General features: G+C 48.9%; 6 protein-coding genes; 2 read left to right on the forward strand and 4 right to left on the reverse strand.

Annotated features, from left to right (window-relative positions):
- Positions 1–2,279, reverse strand: part of FFUJ_11438 (probable catalase 2) — a gene marked incomplete at both ends in the record, with an annotated part of 2,743 nt that extends 464 nt beyond the window's left edge. Inside the window, 5 exons of the mRNA XM_023570337.1 lie at positions 149–995; positions 1,045–1,612; positions 1,662–1,734; positions 1,787–1,941; positions 1,994–2,279. Coding sequence (XP_023437463.1) covers positions 149–995; positions 1,045–1,612; positions 1,662–1,734; positions 1,787–1,941; positions 1,994–2,279 — 1,929 coding nt within the window.
- Positions 2,280–4,941: 2,662 nt separating this feature from the next.
- FFUJ_11439 (related to protein LAC1) lies at positions 4,942–6,321 on the reverse strand (the record flags this gene model as incomplete). XM_023570338.1 has 3 exons in its annotated part: positions 4,942–5,823; positions 5,876–6,162; positions 6,246–6,321. The coding sequence occupies 3 exons, from the start codon at positions 6,319–6,321 to the stop codon at positions 4,942–4,944; spliced, it is 1,245 nt and encodes a 414-aa protein (XP_023437464.1).
- A 749-nt stretch (positions 6,322–7,070) lies between these two features.
- Positions 7,071–8,256, reverse strand: FFUJ_11440 (related to ADH2-alcohol dehydrogenase II; the record flags this gene model as incomplete). XM_023570339.1 has 4 exons in its annotated part: positions 7,071–7,544; positions 7,596–7,779; positions 7,839–7,918; positions 7,981–8,256. 4 exons carry the CDS (start codon positions 8,254–8,256, stop codon positions 7,071–7,073), a joined length of 1,014 nt encoding a protein of 337 aa, XP_023437465.1.
- A 3,720-nt stretch (positions 8,257–11,976) lies between these two features.
- On the forward strand, positions 11,977–15,498 carry FFUJ_11441 (uncharacterized protein; the record flags this gene model as incomplete). The annotated part of the gene is made up of 1 exon (XM_023570340.1): positions 11,977–15,498. One exon carries the CDS (start codon positions 11,977–11,979, stop codon positions 15,496–15,498), a length of 3,522 nt encoding a protein of 1,173 aa, XP_023437466.1.
- A 500-nt stretch (positions 15,499–15,998) lies between these two features.
- On the reverse strand, positions 15,999–17,039 carry FFUJ_11442 (uncharacterized protein; the record flags this gene model as incomplete). Its single annotated transcript, XM_023570342.1, has 1 exon — positions 15,999–17,039. The coding sequence occupies one exon, from the start codon at positions 17,037–17,039 to the stop codon at positions 15,999–16,001; it is 1,041 nt and encodes a 346-aa protein (XP_023437467.1).
- A 2,837-nt stretch (positions 17,040–19,876) lies between these two features.
- Positions 19,877–21,110, forward strand: FFUJ_11443 (uncharacterized protein; the record flags this gene model as incomplete). XM_023570343.1 has 2 exons in its annotated part: positions 19,877–20,479; positions 20,535–21,110. The coding sequence occupies 2 exons, from the start codon at positions 19,877–19,879 to the stop codon at positions 21,108–21,110; spliced, it is 1,179 nt and encodes a 392-aa protein (XP_023437468.1).
- Positions 21,111–21,308: the final 198 nt, after the last annotated feature.

The following is a 21,308-nucleotide window of genomic DNA, read 5'->3' on the forward strand; positions in this document are numbered from 1 at the left end:
TTAGGTCCGTCCTTCTTCACGTGAGGAGTAGCCGTTCGGTAGGAACCGGTACCGGTACGTTGGTCGGTTCGTAAGGACGACGGAGGACGACCCACCGACGGACGGTCATCTCAGGAGGAGTAAGGGTAAGAAGAGCAGCGCGGTCAACAAGGATCTCCTCAGTGCGAGCACGGGTAGTGCCATGTCCGTAGTTACGGAATCCATCAGCAAGGGGCTCAAGGTAACCGAACTGAACGAGATCGGTCTGGTTCTGAGTAGCATCAACACGGCCAGGAGTGAAAGGAACTTCGACGTCCTTGAAGCCAGCAGCCTGAGCGGCCTTCTCAATAGCAGCAACACCACCGAGGACAATCAGATCAGCGAGAGAGACCTTCTTGGAGCCGGACTTGGCGTTGAAATCCTTCTGGACCTTCTTCAGGGCAGAGAGAACCTGCTTGAGCTGCTTGGGGTTGTTGCTGACCCAGTTGACCTGAGGCTCAAGAGCAATACGAGCACCGTTAGCACCGCCGCGCTTGTCAGTTCCACGGAAGGTAGAAGCGGAGTTCCAAGCAGTAGAAACAAGCTTAGAAACATCAAGACCATCGGTAGAAAGGATAGTGGACTTGAGACTGGAGATCTCAGCCTCGCCAATGATGTCGCCCTTTCGCTCAGGGAGAGGATCCTGCCAGATGAACTTCTGCTTCGCAACCTCGGGTCCAAGGTAGCGAGAAACAGGGCCGAGATCACGGTGGAGCAGCTTGTACCAGGCGCGAGCGAAGGCAGCGTTCATCTCCTTGGGGTTGTCGTGCCAGCGCTTGCAGATCTTGAGGTACGAGGGGTCGTTGATGAGGGCGAGATCGCTGGTGAGCATGGTGGGGCGGCGGAACTTGCCCTTGACGAAGGGATCGGGGTACTCGAGCTTGCCGTTGAGAGCCTCCCATTGCTTGTGGCCCGCGGGGCTCTCGACGAGGGTCCAGTTGTTGCCGAGAAGAGACTTGAGGAAGTGGTTGCTCCACCTGGGATTTGTTAGTAAGAGTGAGACCGAGATGCACAGGGGGGACGTACTTTGTGGGGGTAGTGGACCAGATAACCTCAAGACCACTGGTCATCTGATCAGGACCGTTACCCTCGTTGACGCTGTTGTGCCAGCCAAGACCCATCTCTCCAAGATCAGCAGCCATGGGCTCAGGGCCAATGTTCTTAGCAGGAACCGCACCGTGAGTCTTGCCCAGGGTGTGACCACCAATGATGAGAGCAGCAGTCTCCTCATCGTCCATACCCATACGGCCAAAAGCAGTACGGATATCAAGAGCTGAAGCCTTGGGGTCAGAGCTTCCATCAGGACCCTCGGGGTTAACGTAGATGAGGCCAAAGTGCGTAGCACCAAGAGGCTTCTCGAGCTTATCGGCACGCTCGTAAATGTCTGTGCTACCGTTGTAGCGAACGTCGTTACCCTTGGGGACAAAGGTGGACTCGGCACCCCAGTAGATGGACTCATCAGCCTCCCAGGTATCAGCGCGACCACCAGCGAAACCGAGGGTCTCGAAGCCGCTGTGCTCGAGAGCGACGTTGCCGGCGAGGACGATCAAGTCAGCCCATGAGATCTTGCTGCCGTACTTTTGCTTGATAGGCCCTGTGATTTGTTAGATCTTGGGGGTTTGTGTGACGGTTGTGTAACGTACAGAGCAGACGACGGGCCTTGTCCAGGTTCTGGTTGTCGGGCCAGCTGTCGAGAGGAGCAAATCGTTGTTGACCCTGTGGATGTCAGCAAAATAGTCGAGAATATGGCATTGAGATCATTACTAACCATTCCGGAGCCACCTCGGCCGTCCATTGCGCGGTAGGTACCAGCGCTGTGCCATGACATGCGAATGAAGAGACCACCATAGTTACCATGGTCAGCAGGCCACCAATCCTGAGAATCAGTGAGAAGCGCGTTGAGATCCTTCTTCAGAGCAGCAACTATAAAAGAAATCAGTAAATAGTCCTCAGTCCCAGAATTAGTGAAACTCACAGTCCAGAGACTTGAAGGCCTCGGTGTAGTCGAAATCAGCACCCAATGGGTTATACTGAGGCGAAAACTGCCTCAAGACATCCAATCTCAGAGCACAAGGCCAAAAGTCCCTGGATCGAGTGCCGCCACCAGCCTGGTTGCTAGCGACGCGGCAGATGCCAAAGTCCTCGGGGATTTCTCTCGGGGGAACGAGATTAGTGTCTGTGGCGCGCTTGGCAAAGGGGCAGCCCTGGCTAGCGGCCAGAGGCACGAGGCCAGAAGCCAGCAGAAGAGATTGTACGTGCATGGCTAGGAGTATGTGCTATGCTGTGAGGTTGTGAGACTGACAGACGAACAGACTAGAAGAATGGGCGGATTTGCGTTTGGTTTTGTACCCGCAGTCGAGAGGCAAGAAAAAGAAGGTTGCAGTGACGATCTACAGGGGCTGCTACAGCGCCAAGTCGGCAGTGTCAGTGGTATAGGGCCTTATGCAGCAGGTCAGACGCTCGGATTAGCAATCGAGGCTCAGTTACAGTGCATCTTAGTCTAGCCATTGGCGCATGGATCAAGGGCTGCGGTATCACAAGGATAAACCCAGCCTTTTCTTGCCTCTTCTAAGCAGTGCAATCCACAGCAACGTCACTGACCCCTCCTGCTTGTTTCCCAGATAGTGATAGGCGGTGACGATACTGGAATCAGATGTCTCGTCCGTGGATTTCTGTTCTTGTGGAGACGGACAAAATCTTGGGTGCTAGGGCGCGAAAAGGAAAAGATCCCTGATAAGCGGCAATGCCAATTGAATCACACGCACCAACTGCCGACAGGGATGGTAAATCACAGGACTGCTATTGGTTTACGTGAGACTTGGTCCATACTGAGAAGGTGGTAGCTTAATATAAACTTTTGGAGAAGAGCAGTGAAACACATGGTTTAGAGTTTATCATTTACCTTGAGGAATTGACCTTATGCACGTTGTTTTCTTTATAATTTTCAGCGGAAGCTGATTAAGCTAGAACTGTCTCTGTTGGAGATAGATTGGGCAGAGTGATTCTCTAATCGCCCTGCCAAGAGGTGATTATCCCACATATGATCCGACTACCCACTCTTGCTCACCCTGCCGTACCGCAACCAATCGGAATATTGTGAAACAGATTAGCTAGGTAAACGATCAATGCCGTGAGCGCGGGCCGGAGTAAAGGTCCTAGAGGGCAAACATCGTCGGGTGCAGTGTCACCTCGGGCTCTTCCCAAGTTCCCGATTACAGTGCAGTACGTTGTAAGCCGAGACAAATTGAGCTGGCCTCGTCTGCTGTACAACCCCGTATTTTACGAATGCAGATGATTTTCTCTACTGTAGTCTGCAAATTATCTGACTGCAGGGCTCGGGCTTACTGACAATAAGCTCAATCTCATCCCTGCCCGTTGCTCGGTCGTCAGCAGTAACTATTCGCCCTTTGATTCGCACAGCTTGTTGCTTGGCTCATTTATCATCACAACAGACCAGCAAAATAAGCATACACAGTCACAAACTGCGGTCGCATTCTGGGTCCGGTCGATCCATGTACCCGAACCTTTGGGCCATACAATTCTCAACAAGTCATCACCAACAAAGCAATTAAATTCTGCATGCTCATCCCATCTACCAAGACTTTTTTTTGCTAATAATAGCAATACCCTTCTGCAGCCGACATCTTGGCTTCACAAATCCCGCAGGTCAAATGGTCTGATCCCAACGTAGCAATTCCCTTGTGATCGATCCTGTAGACCATCCAATATCACGCTCAGAACAACGAATTCTTGGGGTTTCATGCAGCGGCAACTCTATCTAGAATGTCACATCCCGCTTTGCGAGCCCATTGGTCCTCGCTACGCAGTGGCAATTTCGCCCGGCCGTCCCATCCCTGATCCCAGGCCTTTATCATCGATTTATCAGTAGGATTCAACGGTTTCCCCCTCTCGAAGAAGAAGCTGCAAAGACGCAAGTTCCTCTTCCTTTCTGCATCGACATGGCGCAGCCGCAGGAATGCAACTTTCTCAACAGAGCCGCGACCCTGCATAAACACATAATCACGATCCCAGCCACAAAACGGTGAATCAATTCGTGCGATTTCTTAACCGACCTTAGCAGAAACTCTATTATTAGCTCTGCGCGCATTTGGGTACCTGCATTACTATTGCCTGCCACTTCATAGGATCTTTGCTGCTGCTGCTGCAGTAGCAAGCTTTCCATGGATGTCCTTTTGAGCAGTGCCGTGAATGGACATACCGTAATCGTGCAGGTCCAGAAAATTGATTTGGAATCATGCGGAGTAAATTAGGCAGTCGAGGTAAGCTAAACAGGGCAGAGGTGAATTGTCCGGGGGGAGAAACATCATCACGCGAGGGCAGGGGAGCAGGGGTTATAGCGCTCTCGCTTCGCCACTGTTGACGGCGTTGACCTTGGAATCGCTGAGCGCTAAACTTTTTCCGGTTATTGCAAGCGTTCTGAATGTCTTCAAAGTTTACAGTTTTCGTCAGTAGTCTTTGCTTCTATTCGCTCGTCTCACGATGGTTTTGGTTTGAGTACGGGTAGCGGCAAGTATACAGCTTGACATGGAGCCACGACGCGTTGCACTCGTATGACGGACGGGTTGGGTCTTACCCTAAACCGTAGAGCTTAGATGCTCTGAGGGGAAGTGACATGCTCCGAATACCCTCAATTGGGGGATAGTCGCGGGATGAGCGATCATAGCATCCCGGCATGATGTTGCGGTAATTGAAAATCGACATATCTTCGGTCCGACAGTTATTCTTCTCTTCGGCATCGTCGGCAGCATCATAATATCACTGCAATATAGCCATACTCATCGTACGTCGTTCATTAGAGTTTCCATCATTAGTATTAAACATTAGTCTGTACGGTATGTCCCGCATCTAGCTCCAGGATACATCCTTCTCTCAGGACCTGATCTATCCCAATTAAGATGTCGCTTATCGTGATATCCTCTGTTCGCACCCGATTCTATCCAGACAGCCTTTTTTATCCTTTGAAATAGCCATTCCCCTCGCTGACTGAAGGACAGAAGATGTACCTCTCCCTCCCGGGGGACATTTCTTCGGAAATTGGAGTTCCTCGGCATCAACCTCAACCTTAATCGGTAGATCCTCCTCGAGTTCTTCTTCTTCATTGTCGCTGCGCGTATCTTCTGCATTTCCACCACGCAACACCCGAACGACCAATTTGACGATCATGACAAACCACACAAGCATAAGTGCCTCCAGAAACAGAAGCCCGCTCGTGAATAGTATCTTGATAGTGTAGTCGTAGCATACTCTCCCATTGGTGTAGATCAATGGCTCAAGCACATAGAAGTAGCCGTTTGCCGGAACCTCCAGAGGACCAATAATGTTCTCTCCTGAGCCAATGAAGCAGCTCCGCCCGATGGGAGCCACGGCATGCGCGTAAACTGACCAGCATACCATCGGGAACGCAATGTGGCGGCACAGCACCCAGCTTACAACGAACGCGCCAAACATGAAGTCGCACAAAGACTGTAGCTTCATGTACTTCAGGCACTTCGCGATGGAGAAAATTAAGTCGTTGAAGTCCATGAGGATCAGAACAACGTTGCCGACGGGGGTGAGGCCATATCGATACGAGCAGTACACCAGAGCAATTGTAACGACGTGATGAGAGAGCATCTGCCAGTGATCCTTGCGCCGCTTCTCAATGTTGATGACAACCATTTGTTGAAGCCAGAAAGCCAATTGTGCCAGCATGTAAATCTTCATGAGGCTGGATATTTCGCGATTCGGCCATTTCGTCCACATAGCCTCAAGATCCAACCAATACGACGACGATGCATAGATGTACTGCCGACATTAGTTAGAAACCTCATGTAATTGGCGGAGACCTCAATCATACCGTACCAACAGACCAGGAAGTGGCATAGTAAACCACCATCCAAGCCTGTTCCTTGAACCGCATGGATCTAGCCCTCCCCAGTCCCCAGGCGGCCGCCAACGGGTCCAGAACGAACCGCATAGTAGCATCCCGCAGACCCGTCAACACCACGATCAGAACGACCACGAGGTAATTGTCATCGAACCCGACATTGTACTCGCCCGTGAACTCGTCTCGGTACGAGAGCGACGTGAGCTTGGCGGTGAGGGGACGTGTAAGACTGTTGCATTGCGCGATGAGCAGAGGGGCTAGAATACCGAGGCATATGCCTAACAAAGTCAGTATTGTGGAAACGGGCGCCGAGTGGGATGGTTTGTTTTCGTATATTTACCGAATTGGTTATCGATAAGCCACTGCTTTACGGAAGTTTGTCCTTGACATCGCTTTGAGCATAGTTTCGCTGCCATATCGACTTTTCCTAATTGATGCAGAGTAGAAGGGGAATTTGCGTGGGATACAAATTTATACGGTTTCGGAAATAAAATGGAAAAGTATGTCATTTAAACGATAAATTTGTCTTATGGTTTTGTGGCCGTGAAATCTGGTGATCATCGACTCACGTATGGGACGATGACGCCGCCCGCGGGGGTCCGAAATAATTTTGCGAAAAGAAGAACCGAGTGAATGCGAAAAAGATTGGATGTTTGATTGCGATGTGCGTATGAGATGATCGACGTGCTCGTGTTCGGAGCTAATAATGGGTAGGTTTTTAAGGGTCGCATCTGCGATCATGAGTCTATCTGGCATGATGGGAGATCTGTTGAAGCTTAGTTTGCGCTTTGACTTTGATGGACAGATTGGATGGCAGCTCGTGATCGGATTGAAAAAGAGTTGGAATTGTCAAGATAAAAACTCCGTCGCTGATTGCTGGCTCCAAGTCAGTCATCAGGACATCTAGCTTTTCAGGCAAAAGCAAGATCTTAGGTAACAGTGAGGTCAACGAGTGTTTTGATCGTATGTATTTATTGGTGTTATTTGCCTTTGTGCCATGTGGCTTGAAGCTTCTTTCAACCTCCTAACCTTGTCACAGCTGGCTCAAAGGTTGACTTCAGGCTGCTTGCTAACAAATACGCCGAGGACGCAATATCCTTTTTTCACAATGTAAAGTTTGATCCAAAAGGCTTCCATAAAGACCATTAAATATCGCAAAATTGGCCTAGAATACTATCACATTCTTACCGCTGTTCCTACCAGCCAGATATTCTTGTCTCATCTTCTCAGCATCTTCAGGCTTCCATTCCTTGATCTTGACCTTGATATCATGTTTTACGACTAGTTCCAAGAGCTCCTCAGTTTCATCAGTGTCCGCGACGAGGGAACCAACTAGCTTGATATCACGAAAGATGACGTTCTGATAAGACAAGGTAATACCCTTTTCAGGTTGACCAAGAAGAACCATAGTTCCGTGCTTTCGCGTCAATTTCGCCGCGAGATCAAACGCGGCGGGAGCATCGGTTGCGATCACCGTGGCGTCGAGACCATGGTAGTCACCTTGTATGACGTTGGTGATCTTCTCCATGGAAGTTTCAGCTGGATCGGTTGATAGAATGCAGACGTCGGGTTTCAGATTGTAAGATGATACGAGGTCCAGGGCATCTTGCTTGACATCAATCGCAGCGACTTGATATCCCTATGCATACTCGTATCAGTATCAAAAGTGTTTCGCAGGGAACTGATTTACCATTGCTTTGGCAACTTGTGTTCCAATATGACCAAGTCCGCCAATGCCCAAGATACCAATGGAACCACCAGATGGGACTTGAGCTCTCTTGATTCCCCCGTACACAGTGATGCCAGCACACATCATGCAGGCTGCGGTGAGAAAGTCAAGTGAGTCTGGGAGTTTCACAGTAAATCGAGCGTCGCTAAGAACAGTAAGCGCAGTGAAGCATGACGTACATGCATAACGAAGTGAAGTACTCACGCTGCCATGTATTCCGCCCATGCGCCATCCGTCGTGATACCTTTCATACTTGGATTATCGCAGTAAATCGGCCTCCCAGCCTTACAGCCGGGACAGCTTCCTGTCTTCATATAAGTACATATCCTGGCGCATGAGAGAATACCCTACCGCAGCAGCTGTCAAAGTTGAGACATCCAACTCGATCTCCCTCCGCAAACCCTTGGGCCTCAGATCCGACTTCAACAACAACACCAGCTGGCTCATGTGACCCAATGAACGGCAGTTTTGAACCAAAAGCATTCTCAAGGGCCATGCAATCAGTGTGACAAAACCCACCAGCTTTGATCTGGATGAGCAGTTGATGAGGCTTTGGCTTTGGCTTGTCCACATCGGAGACGGTATAGGGCGCGTTGAACTCCTTGATCTGGATTGCTTTCATGATAATGCAAGTTTATAATGTGATATTTGTGTATCGAATGTTGAATTTTGTTGCAATTTGGAGCCCAGAACTGGAATTTTCAAGGAGACCTACGTCATACAATACCGACTAGTGATGGTGACGCGCTAGACGACTTGATAGCACATTGCTAGGGATCTATCTACCCTACCCAGAGCATGTAAATACGGAGTGTGACAAAACAGTGGTTGGACAAAGTAAGAGATCTAAAAAAATTGGTAGATGCAGAGGCCGTGAAAGACTGAGTCAAAGATATGTCGTGTAATCGCAGGAAGAAACACTGATCAAGTTTGGCTCCAACTTTGGAGGATGGGTTAAGCACCACTTGGTCTTCTACTACCTCAGAGTAACATGCGCCTTATTTGAAATTGAATTCCTCTCAGTCGAACTTCATAGCATCCTGTATTGAACTCAGACTGCTGCGCTCAATCCCAACACACTAGGTGTCGAGCAACTAACCTCAGCGCGAGATAGTATCATCATTGTTCATGTGCTAAGATACTACACTTGGGGAGTATTGAAAACCCGCATGACGAGCATTATGGTTCGTCTGTGCCCCCAGTTCCCAAAAAGATAAATCTGAGCTCAGGCTGAACCGTTCGCACCACCCAGGCTCACGACACTGAGAGTGATGCGGGTACGACAGCAACATCATCGCTCGTAACATCGAAGGATCAAAAGGGTTCGTGTGTGATTTGACACAAACCCCCCCATAAATGCCCTTTTAGGGTCATTCCCCCAGTCCGCTACAGTCCCCGTGGGATTTAAAATATCGAAGGAAAACTAAAGAGCTAGGCTGGTCAAGCCTTGAAATGAGTAAGTACTTCAGAGTCGGGCGTTCATTGATGATAAGAAATATTCCAAGTCCGCCCTGGGCGGTGACGACGCTTTTATAGACAGGGCGGGATAAGCTTTGGATTTTGGCCACAACGAATTGTAAAATATAAACACGCTTTTTAATCTACAGATAAGTGTGGTGACTGCGTTCTTCATACCGTGCCATGTCGCAAACCTTGCAGCGCTGCTGTATGTGTTCCCAAACTCAGACTGAATCCTTGGCATACTCAAGACATAAGTCATCGAGAGTCGCGTAGGCATTGCAGTATCATCATTGTTCACTTTCATACCAGAGCACTTGCTTGACTGTATCTTTGGACCAGGAAGATAAGTCCCCTCGAGTTCGAGCCCCTTGTCAGTGCAAGGATTGCGTCGTTGCCTGGTTTATATTAGTCCATTTCTTCCGTGCATCTTCATTGCTGATCAGGAGGAATAAGGGGTCAATTGTCGTAAAACAAGGAGAACGAGCCGAATGAGCTCAAGGGTCACGAATTATCGAATCGTTAAACTGAATGCATGCTCTTGGCGTGGAGTTCTCGAAGGCGGTGCAGTGGTTGGTAGTCCCTCCAGAAGGTGATCGCACGTGATAACCCGGAGCGTCAACTCCGCCACGCGCAAAGCGACAACAGGAAGGGAAGGAACGACAACAACATTCCCCCACCTGCCCAAGAACATAAAAGGAGAAGGGTATTTAAGTTGCAAATGGTCAACCACTTACCAACAGCAGTCAGTGATGAGATAAAAATCGACATTCGAAGCACCCTGATGAAAACTAAGTCGTAGTGGCCTGGTTGTTAATGAAAACCAATATTCTGAGACTGCAACAAGGACAGGCAAGCGCATGTATCCCTTTTTATACTTACAATCAACAACTGAAACTCTTTTTTGAGCACGCCACGTCGCAAAGTCTGTTGCGCTGCTGCAAAATTGTGTCCAATTGACCTTAACAATTCCGCATGAAAGTTTGGTGGGTGCGCGTTAGTGGGGCTGGCACGGAAGCATGTGAAAGGTACCTCCTGTTCCTGCTGTCACTCTATCCTGGACTCGACACGGCGATTAATGCGATGGACGGGCATTCTAGTGTTGCAATTGCTGCAGATTGCTCCTATTTTGACTTGCTCAAGAGATTGCTTGAATGGGACTTGGATTTTTGCTGATTTTGTTCAACTTGCACCCTGCGTGATTCGGGCCAGGGAGCTACCAAGCTTTTTTTGACACAAACTCTACCATAAACCGACCTATCGAGAATTTATAGACGTCAGTTTATGCTTGAGTTGTCGCGAATAAATGTCTGTATGGAAAAGTTTGATCTGGGACGTCTTGCCACGATTGGTCGTGTCGCCTCTTGCTCAAACCTCCTGCGATCATTTGGCTTTGTGGTGCAGGCGGAGCCTACTGCAACAGAGTGAAAACCGAATGTAATCATTTTTTACAGGCGTTAGAGGGCAATAAGGTGGTCTCTTGAATGAAGTTGCTGTCAGTCACAAAGTGCCAGAAGGAAAAGGAGCCCTTGCCAACTTTGACAAACTCCATCTAAGTACGGGCTGAGGCGTCTCACTGGAGTCTGCGGAGCTCTCACTGCCGTCCTACTAGTCATCTGAGTCTGATAAAAGTCATTCTTAGCAAGAGAAATCTCTCAGCACCTTACCATGCCAGTTACGGTTATCGCCTCATGCGTCAAGAGTGTTTGCAATGTTCCGGAGTGACAAGAACAGCTTATCTGCAGACTGTCGTAGATGGACATTCGACATCGAGTACGAGCCGTATTCTATCACTGATCGTAATAACATGTTGGGCAACAGATATCCAAAAGGAGCATCACTTCCACAAACGCTGTGACTCAGGGACATGATCGCAAATAACCCATTTGCAAGGGGCTGAAAGGAATTGAGTTTCCCGCCTAACAGGATGGCAACACTGATGTAATTTCTCTGTAGATAAGTTGATTTGACATGGCCAGTAAGCTAGATTGGCTTTAGCTGACTCGATCTCAAAGCCCATACAGAAAATACACAGTGAAGAGAAGCAGGAAGGCTTCCGGATGATCATTGAGGACCCCAGCTTTACAAACCGGAAGATTGACTTTCCGCGGCATCCCTCGCATCTGCGTATTCAATAGTCTCAAGCCACAGCATTATACAGTCTATTCATTTGGATACTTGGTACATGTCCCTCTGCACCTTTCTAAACATGCCAATCGGATTTACGTCCATATTGCAGAATAAGCCCGGGACAAGTCCGCAGAATGCTTCTTATCACACCGCCTGGCCTCAATTGTGAGACATGCATGTCAGTGGCGACCATTTGCGGGATTGATTCCTCCCCCATGATGACGATTATTGTTTCAGCTCGGCTTATGTGCTGCATTGAGGATACGTGCCGTTTCTGAATGTTGCCCCTGCAAACCCAGAATCTTTTTCTTTCGTACAACCGATGCCCCAACCGTAATTCGTATCTGTTTACAATTTTTAAAAATCTTGAACAACCTATTCTCTGGGACGTCTTTCACGATAGAAAAGCAAGTCAGCGCAAAACTGGTATACACCATAGGATCTTCCCTCACGCCATGCTTGACAGTATGGGGTAACCAATAGCACATGTGCTAGTTGTCAGCGAACTAGTGGCCTTTCTGTCTAGTTTAAATGCACGTCAGTGGATAGCGTGTCCTCCGTGGCTAGCTGAACGACCAAGAAGAGCAACTTGCATGATATTCCATGCCCGTTAGTATCGTTTGTTTGTGGATAATAGAGCCATTGAAGCTGTGTAGACATATAAGAAGAAAGGCAGTAGCTGATAATCAGCCCAAAATATGTTTACATCTATGGCTACTTCTTGTTATCTGTAAGAAACACTATATTACTAGTCATGGGCATTAAAGAGATTCTATTTGGCGCCCAGCGTGGCTTGCCTCTGCCAGCCTCCTTTGGCCAAGTTCTGACCATTCGTCTCAAAAGCCACGATGAAGAAACCAAGAAGGCAATTCTCGACATTGTGCGAAGCCTTGCACAAGATATTGCAAACAATTACACCAAATGCGGCCTTGTAGCTGCCTTTTGTCCCAAACTTTGGGGCTCGTGGAGTGGACGTGATATACCCATTCACACAGAGATTCTTGACCGCAAGATCAAGTTTCGCAATACCGGCGGCGATGTTGTCCTTTACATCAAGGCCACATCCAAGGACCTGGCGGCTAAGATTGTGAACACAGTTGAGAAACGCCTTGAAGCTATCTCCATGACCATTGACAAGGTCGTGGCCGGCAAACGAAAGGATATTCGCGTTGGCGGCGGGCGTTACGTTGATGGCATCACTAATCCTAATGATCCCGTCAGCCTGGCTGAAGATGTTCTCATCAGCAGCCCAGAAGAGTATCGCGGTGCTAGCTTTGCCTTTACTCAAAAGTTCACCTTCGACTGGCCTCGCATTGTCACTCAAAGTGGAGATACTGAGGATGAGATGGTTGGTCGCAACCCAGATGGCGCTTCCCTGCCTCAGCATGCGACTCACTCGCACATTCATCGAGCCCATATCAGAGACAAGAACCAAGACCAGCGAAAGATCCTGCGTCAAGCACTGTCGTTTGGTAACAGTGGAGGTCACGCTGGCCGTGAGAAGGGACTCATGTTTGTTGCGTTTTGCAATGAACAACCCCGCTTCGAGCACATTCTCAAACATCTATTGGGCCATGAGCCAGAGAATCCACTCGATAGATTGATGGATGTTGTCAAGGCTCATAGCGGTGGTTACTGGTATGTTCCTGCTGCAAATGAACTGGGCGTCCCTGCTGTGACAAGTCTCGATGATGTAATGGAAGATTCACACTGGGACGTTAGAAGCCCCAATGGCTATCTCTTTTACAACTCCCAGGACTACCTTCATCAGATGTCTCAGGGTCGCTACATCGGCGGCGATCCTCCCAAAGATCGGCTCCTGAGCTTGCTTGGAAGGACATTCTCCCATTGGCGCGATGGCTGGATGGATAAGCAGAACTTCCCAAGACTTCCTGCGCTTACTCACTTTTATAACACCAAGGAAGACAAAGCCAAAGTCATGAGTGAGCCTGTGCCAGTCCGTAAAGGTCTCGCAAATCTCAAGACACTCACACTGTCACTCTCGGACCCAGAGTCCAAAACAGCTCGCTTCAACGGCTTGCTTCGCATTGATCCCAAAGAGCTCATCGTTGGTGTTATTCCGGATTTTACTCTGGGCCGCGGAAAAGAGGTTATCCCATACCTGTCGAAGGAGGAGACCATTGATGCTTGGCTCAAAGGTTCACTCAATGAGTGGTCAGCTATGGGTCATGTAGTTCCAGACTATGAGCGCCTCGTTCAAAAGGGCTTGGGGGAACTCCACACCGAGCTCCAAGTCAAAACTGACAATGCCAGCCAAGCCAAGAAGAAGTCCTTCTTCCATTCTGCTCTCTTGTCTATCAAAGGAGTGCAAGGTTACCTGCGCAACTGGACAATCCTGGCACAAAATGCAGCTGCTCACGCCTCAAACGAAGATGACAAGGCCAACATGGAAGATGTCTCCAAGCGATTGACACATCTCGTCGATCATCCACCGAGAGACTTCCAAGATGCAGTGCAGCTGGTATTTTCCATGCACTGTTGCCTGCATCTAGTCGGCGAATTGACTGCACTGGGCCGCCTGGACCAGATCCTTTGGCCATTCTTGGAGAAGGACATTATCTCTTTGGGCCGTGCCCAAGAGATTGTGGACTGTCTCTGGCTGAAGATTGGAGAGAACGCCTTCGTCAATCGTGCCTTTATCTACGACTATGTGTCATATGGAACCACAGCTGTCTGTGGCGTGGGCGGCAACTTTCCCCAGGGAGGTGGCATCAATCAGTGGGTTCAGCAAGTCACCGTCGGTGGTTACAAGGCGACAGACAGTGATACTCCAGAAGGCGGCGCCAATGAGGTCACAATGTTGTGTCTCAAGGCTTCACGGCGTATACCCGTCAATGCTCCTACTCTGTCACTCCGTGTTTACAAGGACATGCCGGAAGAGTATTTGGATGAAGCTGCCAAGGCGATCCTTGCTGGAGGTGCACAACCAATTCTCTATAATGACAACAAACTCTGCAAGGGCTTAAGAGATTCGGATCCCAACCTTGTTAGCACAGCTTGGTCAAGGAATTATGCTGCTGATGGCTGCTACGAACCCATGTTCGCGGGAGCATCGGAGTTTGCCTTCAACAATGTTCAGCCTATGCTTGCTCTGGAGCAAACAATCAACCAAGGAGCGACCTACGGTGCTGCTGGCCCCGAGAGTCTTCGTGGGCTGAAGCAAACCTTTCGATCAATGCCGGCTCACAAGATCAAGACGTTCGAGCAGCTCCAAGACATCTTCCTGGAACAACTGGAATGGCTTGTTATTCAGTGCTATAATGTCATGTTGGAGAACTATGGGAATCTCGCTGATATATGCCCGAGCCCTCTACTGTCTGTCTTGATTGATGGATGTGTTGAAAAAGGCATCGACCTGACCGATGGCGGTGCACGCTTTCACATCATGGCACCACTATGCATTGGAGTTTCCAATACTATTGATTCGCTGTTTGCTATACAGAAGCTGGTGTATGATGAAGACACGGCAATGACTACGCTTCCTGAACTTGTCGACTGTCTCATCAATGACTGGGGCTTTAACATGATTGAACCTTTCCAGGATCGTCACCTTGGCACTGCTAGTGCGGCCCAGTATGGCGTGCGATACCAACAATTGAGAGCTATGGCACTCGCATTGCCAAAATGGGGGAGCGGTGATGAGGAGGTGAACCGTCTTGGAGACTGGCTCATTGAGAATCTCGTGAGACTCTGTGTCGATAAGTTCAAGTCTCCAGCTCTGGATACGCAGAAACAAGAGATCGCTGAAAGGCACCAGGGCCAAGACATAAAGTTCGTTATAACTCCTGGCATCGGCACCTTTGAAGGTTACGTCGGCGATGGCGCGCCTTGCGGTGCCTCAGCCGATGGTCGCCGTAATGGCATGCCCATTGCATCTGACCTTTCCCCTGTCCCAGCTGCACAAGACCTCCCTCCCAATCCTGCCTTCAGAAATATATACCAAGCCATGGAGAGTTATAAATCCGACGCTGTGACGTACGGGCTTTCGAATGCGTCGCCTGTGGACATGAATATTGATGAAACCTTTCCGCTTGAAGACTTGAAAAAGTTCATCAAGCACTACGCGCAGGGCACAGTTGGTGGAAACCTGATCACTCTCACTTGTGCAAACGTGAAAACCTATGAAGAGGCCGTGAAAGACCCGGAAAAGTACAATCTTCTACGGGTCAGAATGGGTGGATGGACTGAATTCTATGCTACTATGTTCCCCGAACACCAGGGTCAACACCAAAGGCGACAATACTTTGAGCCTTGAGACGACTGCCAAAACATACTTTTGGAACTGACACCAGTGTTGGGCTGTTTTAGTGACAGTAGAACGTTTGAAAGATAGTTTAGTTAAATAGTGATTGATAAGTATGCATTTGCTATAAATCCAATAGAGTGATGCGAGATGCAGCCAATTATCAAGCGTAGCAATAGAGACTATTATAAGCCTTCCTTGGATATACGACTGTCGTTAAATCCGAAGCTTTTATCCTTGCGATGTAGACCATGGCATATTTGGCATTGAGTCTATGGCAAAGACAAGTAAATGCATCAGGCATCAAGCTACAGACCATTGGGGAATACTTAAACAAATCCTATCAGCAATAGTTCTATCCACTTAGCACAGGGTCTTTCTTACAAGAAGTAGCTACTTCATGTAGACATCGAGATACAAGTACATAGTTTTCAGCGCCAACAAAACGTCCAATGTAGGCTCAGTTCAGCAAACCATATTCAGTAACATCGCATTCTGAGTGTCTGACCACACTAAGGACTATAAGGCTCATTTAACTTATCGCAAATAACGCAGTCGCAATACAATACGTGTCCCGGCCAACGGGGGCGGTTTTGACGGACAGAGGGCTGAGTATCATGCTCAGTGACGCCGCTATCTGTACTGCCCCGTGAATCCATACTCAGCCGAGAAGGCTCTGGCATCGGTTCCGCCGGTGGGGCAATCACCCTGCTGGTCGGTGGATGAGATGGCTGAGGCCTGGATGTATGAATCAATTGACCGATCATATCGGGAACCAAGACTGGGGTTGGTGTTTGGGGGTCTTGCCAGGAACAAACTTGGACCTGGCGGTTTCTGAAGATGGAACGGATTCTCAAAGCACGGCTCGCAATGAGTCGTCTATTCCCATGCTCAGGGGGGTCAGTCGGCTGCACGCCAGCGATTGCTCGACTGAGATCCTCAACAGATGAGATGTATTGTAGGAAGCTTCCGGGTCGCTGATTGTTACCAAGAGTACGCATGCGGCGATATTGACGAGCTACCCGATTGGGGGTTCTATCAACAGATCGCTGTGAGTCGCGTCGAGAGTTTATAACGGGAAGTCTCCGTCGGGGAGCGGCGAGACGACCTCCAATGGTGGTAGTAGATCGTCGCCGATGGCCTGGATTCTGCTCATGGTGTGATGCTCGCGGAGTATCAGGAACGCGAATTGGAGTCTGAGTAGAGAAAATTGGAGGAGACGACGGGGACTCATCCATGGCTCTCTGGGAGGGAGTTATGGGAAAGATGTCATCTACGGCTTGGGAGTCGACAGAATCGGTGTCGAGATTGCGGAATCTAGGTACCATAGTGACTAGCAAGGTACCAGAGATCTGGCCTGTAGAGTTAGATTGAATGTGCTTGAGGAACGAGACCAATACCAATAGGTGATGGAAGCTTCGGTGGAAGCTAAATGAAAAGAATGCCGCGTTTTTCGAAGTTGGAAAAGGGACAGGAATGGAAGCGATTAAGAGGGCAGTGGTTTCCTTTAGCGGAAGAGTACAGCTCACATCTTGGCCACTCACATTCCACATATCGAGAAGATAGCAAACGAAGAGCACAGATAGACGCCAGTACAGGAGTGTTGGCTTCTGGCAACTGGAAAGCCCAGGGTGGCCTTGGAAACGGGAGGGAAAAAAAGACACGTCATAAATGCCCGACAGGTCCAGACTGACTAGGCGTTGCTAAGCTCAAGAAAGCCGGTTGCACCCAAATGAACGCCTCACAAAACCATGAACGACTAAATGTATCCATGGAAATTCCAGCTCAAGAGTAACCTGCTGTAGTGCACCGAGCTATCTGTGCCCGTGGTGGTGAAGCAGACCGAAGAAAAAGGTCAAACGTGGATACAGAACAAAGAAGAGCTTCACGCCTTTAAATCCTGCAAGAGAAACCAGATGCTGATTTCCAAAGTTGACAACAACGTCAGCAGGTCGCTGATCCAATTTTAATCTCCTCATGGCGTTCAGCCGATGGAGGAAATGCGACAAATCATTTTACACCCTTTGCCTCTTGACCTATTCAAGACCCCAACGTTTTGGCTCAGCCGCAGCTGCTAGTCTCAAAAACCCCTGACCTGAAAATGGTGGCGTTGAATGTAGCTGAAAGTACAGTTAAACCTGACAGCCAAGTTACACTAAGGGTTCATCTTGTTGAATGGCTGGCTGCTAACTAGGGGCATAGCCGAAAGATATTACAACAGTGTGACTCACTCTAGATCCTTCTGCCGCTAATGATGAGCCAAAGAGCTCCCAATCAGAAACACAGCCCTGGGCGGCGGTTCTCAAACGCCAGGCCACTGAGGGAGCAACGAGCTGGCCTGAGGATTACAACACGAATCCGACAGGCGCGAATCAGCTGGGTATTGCTGCGACAAGTTCTTGTAAGAACCAAGACCCTTTCGCTAGATCCCCGTTACTCAAGATTGAACGCATCCAAAGAGATAAACCCTGCCCTAGTTTGAGATCAAAGGACCTGGTCTCTACACTAAAGTTAGCAGCCGAAACAGTGAACCAGGGAAGGACGGTCCGTTGCTCAAAGGTTACAGGGGGTATCTGCTAGGTTCTGAGCCTGAGGCAAGGCTGATCAGCCACAAGGGTCATAAAAAAGCAACTTGGAAAGTACAGGGACTCGGGAGCCACGTGATGCTTTGCCGCCAGGTGGTGAGTTTCCCAGCTCAACAAATGTTCATGTCAACCAACTACTGCCAGAGCTGAGGACTCTCTAGGTAAAGGAACATGTGGTCTCGTTGAAAGCTGGTAAGCGAAGAAGCCATGGATTTGTGTGAACAGACACTCTGACCTTTGAATATCTATAAATATCTTCAAAAGCCTAAAGCTCGTGCCGTGATGCAGGAGTATCATGGTCCTTGAATCGCTGCCAAGGAATTCCACTCTAGTGCGACGACGATACGGTGATGGGTGGGGATGTGTATTGCAAGAACAAAGACACAGATGAGTGATGCGCCCTATGGAAACAGGGCCGTGTTTTCAATTTCAAGGGTTAAAAATAGAAGGAAAGGATCAAGTACCGTCGAGACAGATGTCGCAAATGTTCTAAACTTGGAATGCTCGTCTGCAGCAGCTAGAGACCCCTCTCTTCAACGGCTAGCATACGAATATGTCGCCGAGACAAAGTCGAGCTTCTTCGTACATTAAAGATGGTATCTAATCTCAATGGTCGTCCTCAAAGCCAGGACCCATCTACCACTGCCCAAGTCGGGCTCATACTGGACCCATCTGAAGAACTCACAACCAAAGCAGAAGAGATCACGCAAGGCCTTCTTAACATTTAGGAAGAGTAGGCGGACTGCAGGGAAGCCATCGACCTAAGCTAAGTAAAGGTGGAAAGGTTAAGAAAGGGTTGTGTCTTTTTTTTGAACGAGGCAAAGCTGATCTTTCCAGGGGAGGTCGGTTAGGCAAACAGTCAGCTGGAGTTGAGACTTGGAGGTCGCCAGTGGTTTCCAGTAGAAGATGATTTAGATTTCCTTCCACTTTCAGTGGAAGTTCTCTTTCCCCTCACAGCAATGAGATGCGAGATGCAAACATTCTGTTGGAGAATCTAAGCGCAGAAACGATGAGAATGGATGGGAGACAGAGCATGGAGGAACAGAAAGGGATGGAGAGTTTGGTCATGGGGACTCGGCTAAAGAGAATTCAGTGAAAGAAGGTCACATATATGTGTGTTGGTTGTTTACGAGACGTGTGAGCTGAGCTTGACTCTTTCAACATGCATGTGGACGGTACCAATAGAAAATCCCCCAAACAAGCTTTTGGAGTTATTCTCTAAAATGGATAGCGCGGAGTCGGTCACCCACTGGAGCCACTCAAAGTTCTGTAGTTTTCCGCTGTAACTGTCACTTCAACCAGTCCAATGTCTTGTTACACCAGATCACACTCCAGTCAAGTCACAAGGACGTATTACTGTTTGAGCACTTATTTTTATGCCGAACAGCAAAAAAAATAACTAATAATAGGGAAAGGATAGTACCTGCGTCCAGCTCACGAATGGAATAAAGAGTATATATATTTTTGGAAGCACTCCTTCACATTCGCGTCTCAAGCGAACCCGACCGATCTGTCAATGGGACCTTGGTCTCACGTAATCGCAGAAGCGAGATCCACCAAACGACATTCACTGTGCCATTGTTCATGGCTCAAGTCGTAGGGGTCCCTTGACTGTCTCCATTCTCTTCGTAAAAACCCTGAAGGATGGTAATCATACGAGGCCACATGAGAGGAGCGACATGGGCCCCCCACGGCTTCCGTGCTGCCTTATATATGCTGTCTCTGTCTTATAACGCACGGTCAATCTATTCATCCTTTCAGCTTCGTCATCTGTTTCTCTGCCCCATTCAAGCCGAGAATACAATATGCGACTTAGCACGCACCTCGCGAGTGTGATGGCTGGCTTGAGTGCCGTATCTACCGGGCTATTGATCCCATTAGTATCTTCGGGGCCCTATAGTGTTGGATTGGACATCAAAACTCTCATTGATGAATCAAGATGGGATCCTTACGCTCCAATCGACATCCCGCAGAAGCGCCGTGTTTTGATCTCGACTTTTGCGCCCGTCGATACCCAGGAAAACTCTTGCCCGCATGGAGAGGTTAACGTTCCGTATATGCCCCCCAAAACTGGAGACGTATTTGGACGGCAGGCTGAAGCCATGGGTCTGCCGTCTGGAGTTTTCGAGGACTTGCAGCTGAAGTTTTGCCGACTCCCTGATGTAAACCGACTCCAAAAACACGCTCTAAAGAATGGAACCAAACTTCCAGTCGTCATATTCTTTCCGGGTCGGGGCGTTTCAAGACTCATGTACAGTTCCATGGCGAGGTCGGTAGCAAGTCATGGCTACATTGTGATCACAGTTGACCATGCTTACGACGCGTCGATCATCGAGTATCCAGATGGGACTGACATAACTGGCGTCGTTGGCGAAGCGAATAAGACCGTTCTGGAAAGATCAGCGAAAGTGAGTGGCTGAAGGCTTGATTAAGAAGCAACTGCTAATATCGATTCACATACAGGTTCGATCGCAAGACATTTCGTTCATTATCGACCAAATCAAAGGCAACGCCACAGCAATTGATCAGTTTGGATTATCCGAAACAGGTAGCGTCTTTGTCCTGGGCCACTCAATTGGGGGAGCCACTGCCGTGTCGACATCATTCAGCGACGACCGCATCCGGGGCGCTATCAATCTCGATGGCGACATGCTTGGTCCTGTCGTCAAAGCCGGTCTTGAAAATCCCCTCTTCCTCATTGGAAGGCCCCATTCCCGCGACCAGGGTCCATCGTGGAATGAAACTTGGAATAGCCAGCGTGGACCAAGCATGATGCTGCAGATTGATGGTATAACGCATCAGTCATTCTTGGATGCGCCATTGCTTGTGAGTTTGAGAGATGTTCCGGAGGGCTCGAGGGACAAGGTGCAAGCTGCTTTAGGGACAATCAATGGCAGACGAATGGCATCTCTTGTAATCCAGCTGATCGTTAGTATTCTCGAGTACGTATTGGATGGTGCCGAGAGCCGATTATGCCGTGTGGTTGGGGACCATCCGGAAGTGACGGTTTTGGAGAACAAGGGGATCAATTGTTCTTAAGCAACGTCGGTTTCGTTCTGATCGAGGATGATGCAGAAAGGGCCAGCCGACTAAAAGCCTGTGCTTGAGAGATATTGATCATTATCTGCCACTCCAATATGTATGGTCTCGATGTGACTCGGCAAATCTACCGAATGAATGTGAAAGTGCATCAACGCCACGTATGTCATTCGGTCGCAGACTAATGAATTGGCGCTT

The sequence above is a fragment of the Fusarium fujikuroi genome, chromosome FFUJ_chr11, assembly GCF_900079805.1.
Source record: "Fusarium fujikuroi IMI 58289 draft genome, chromosome FFUJ_chr11".
NCBI classification, from domain to species: Eukaryota; Fungi; Ascomycota; class Sordariomycetes; order Hypocreales; family Nectriaceae; genus Fusarium; species Fusarium fujikuroi.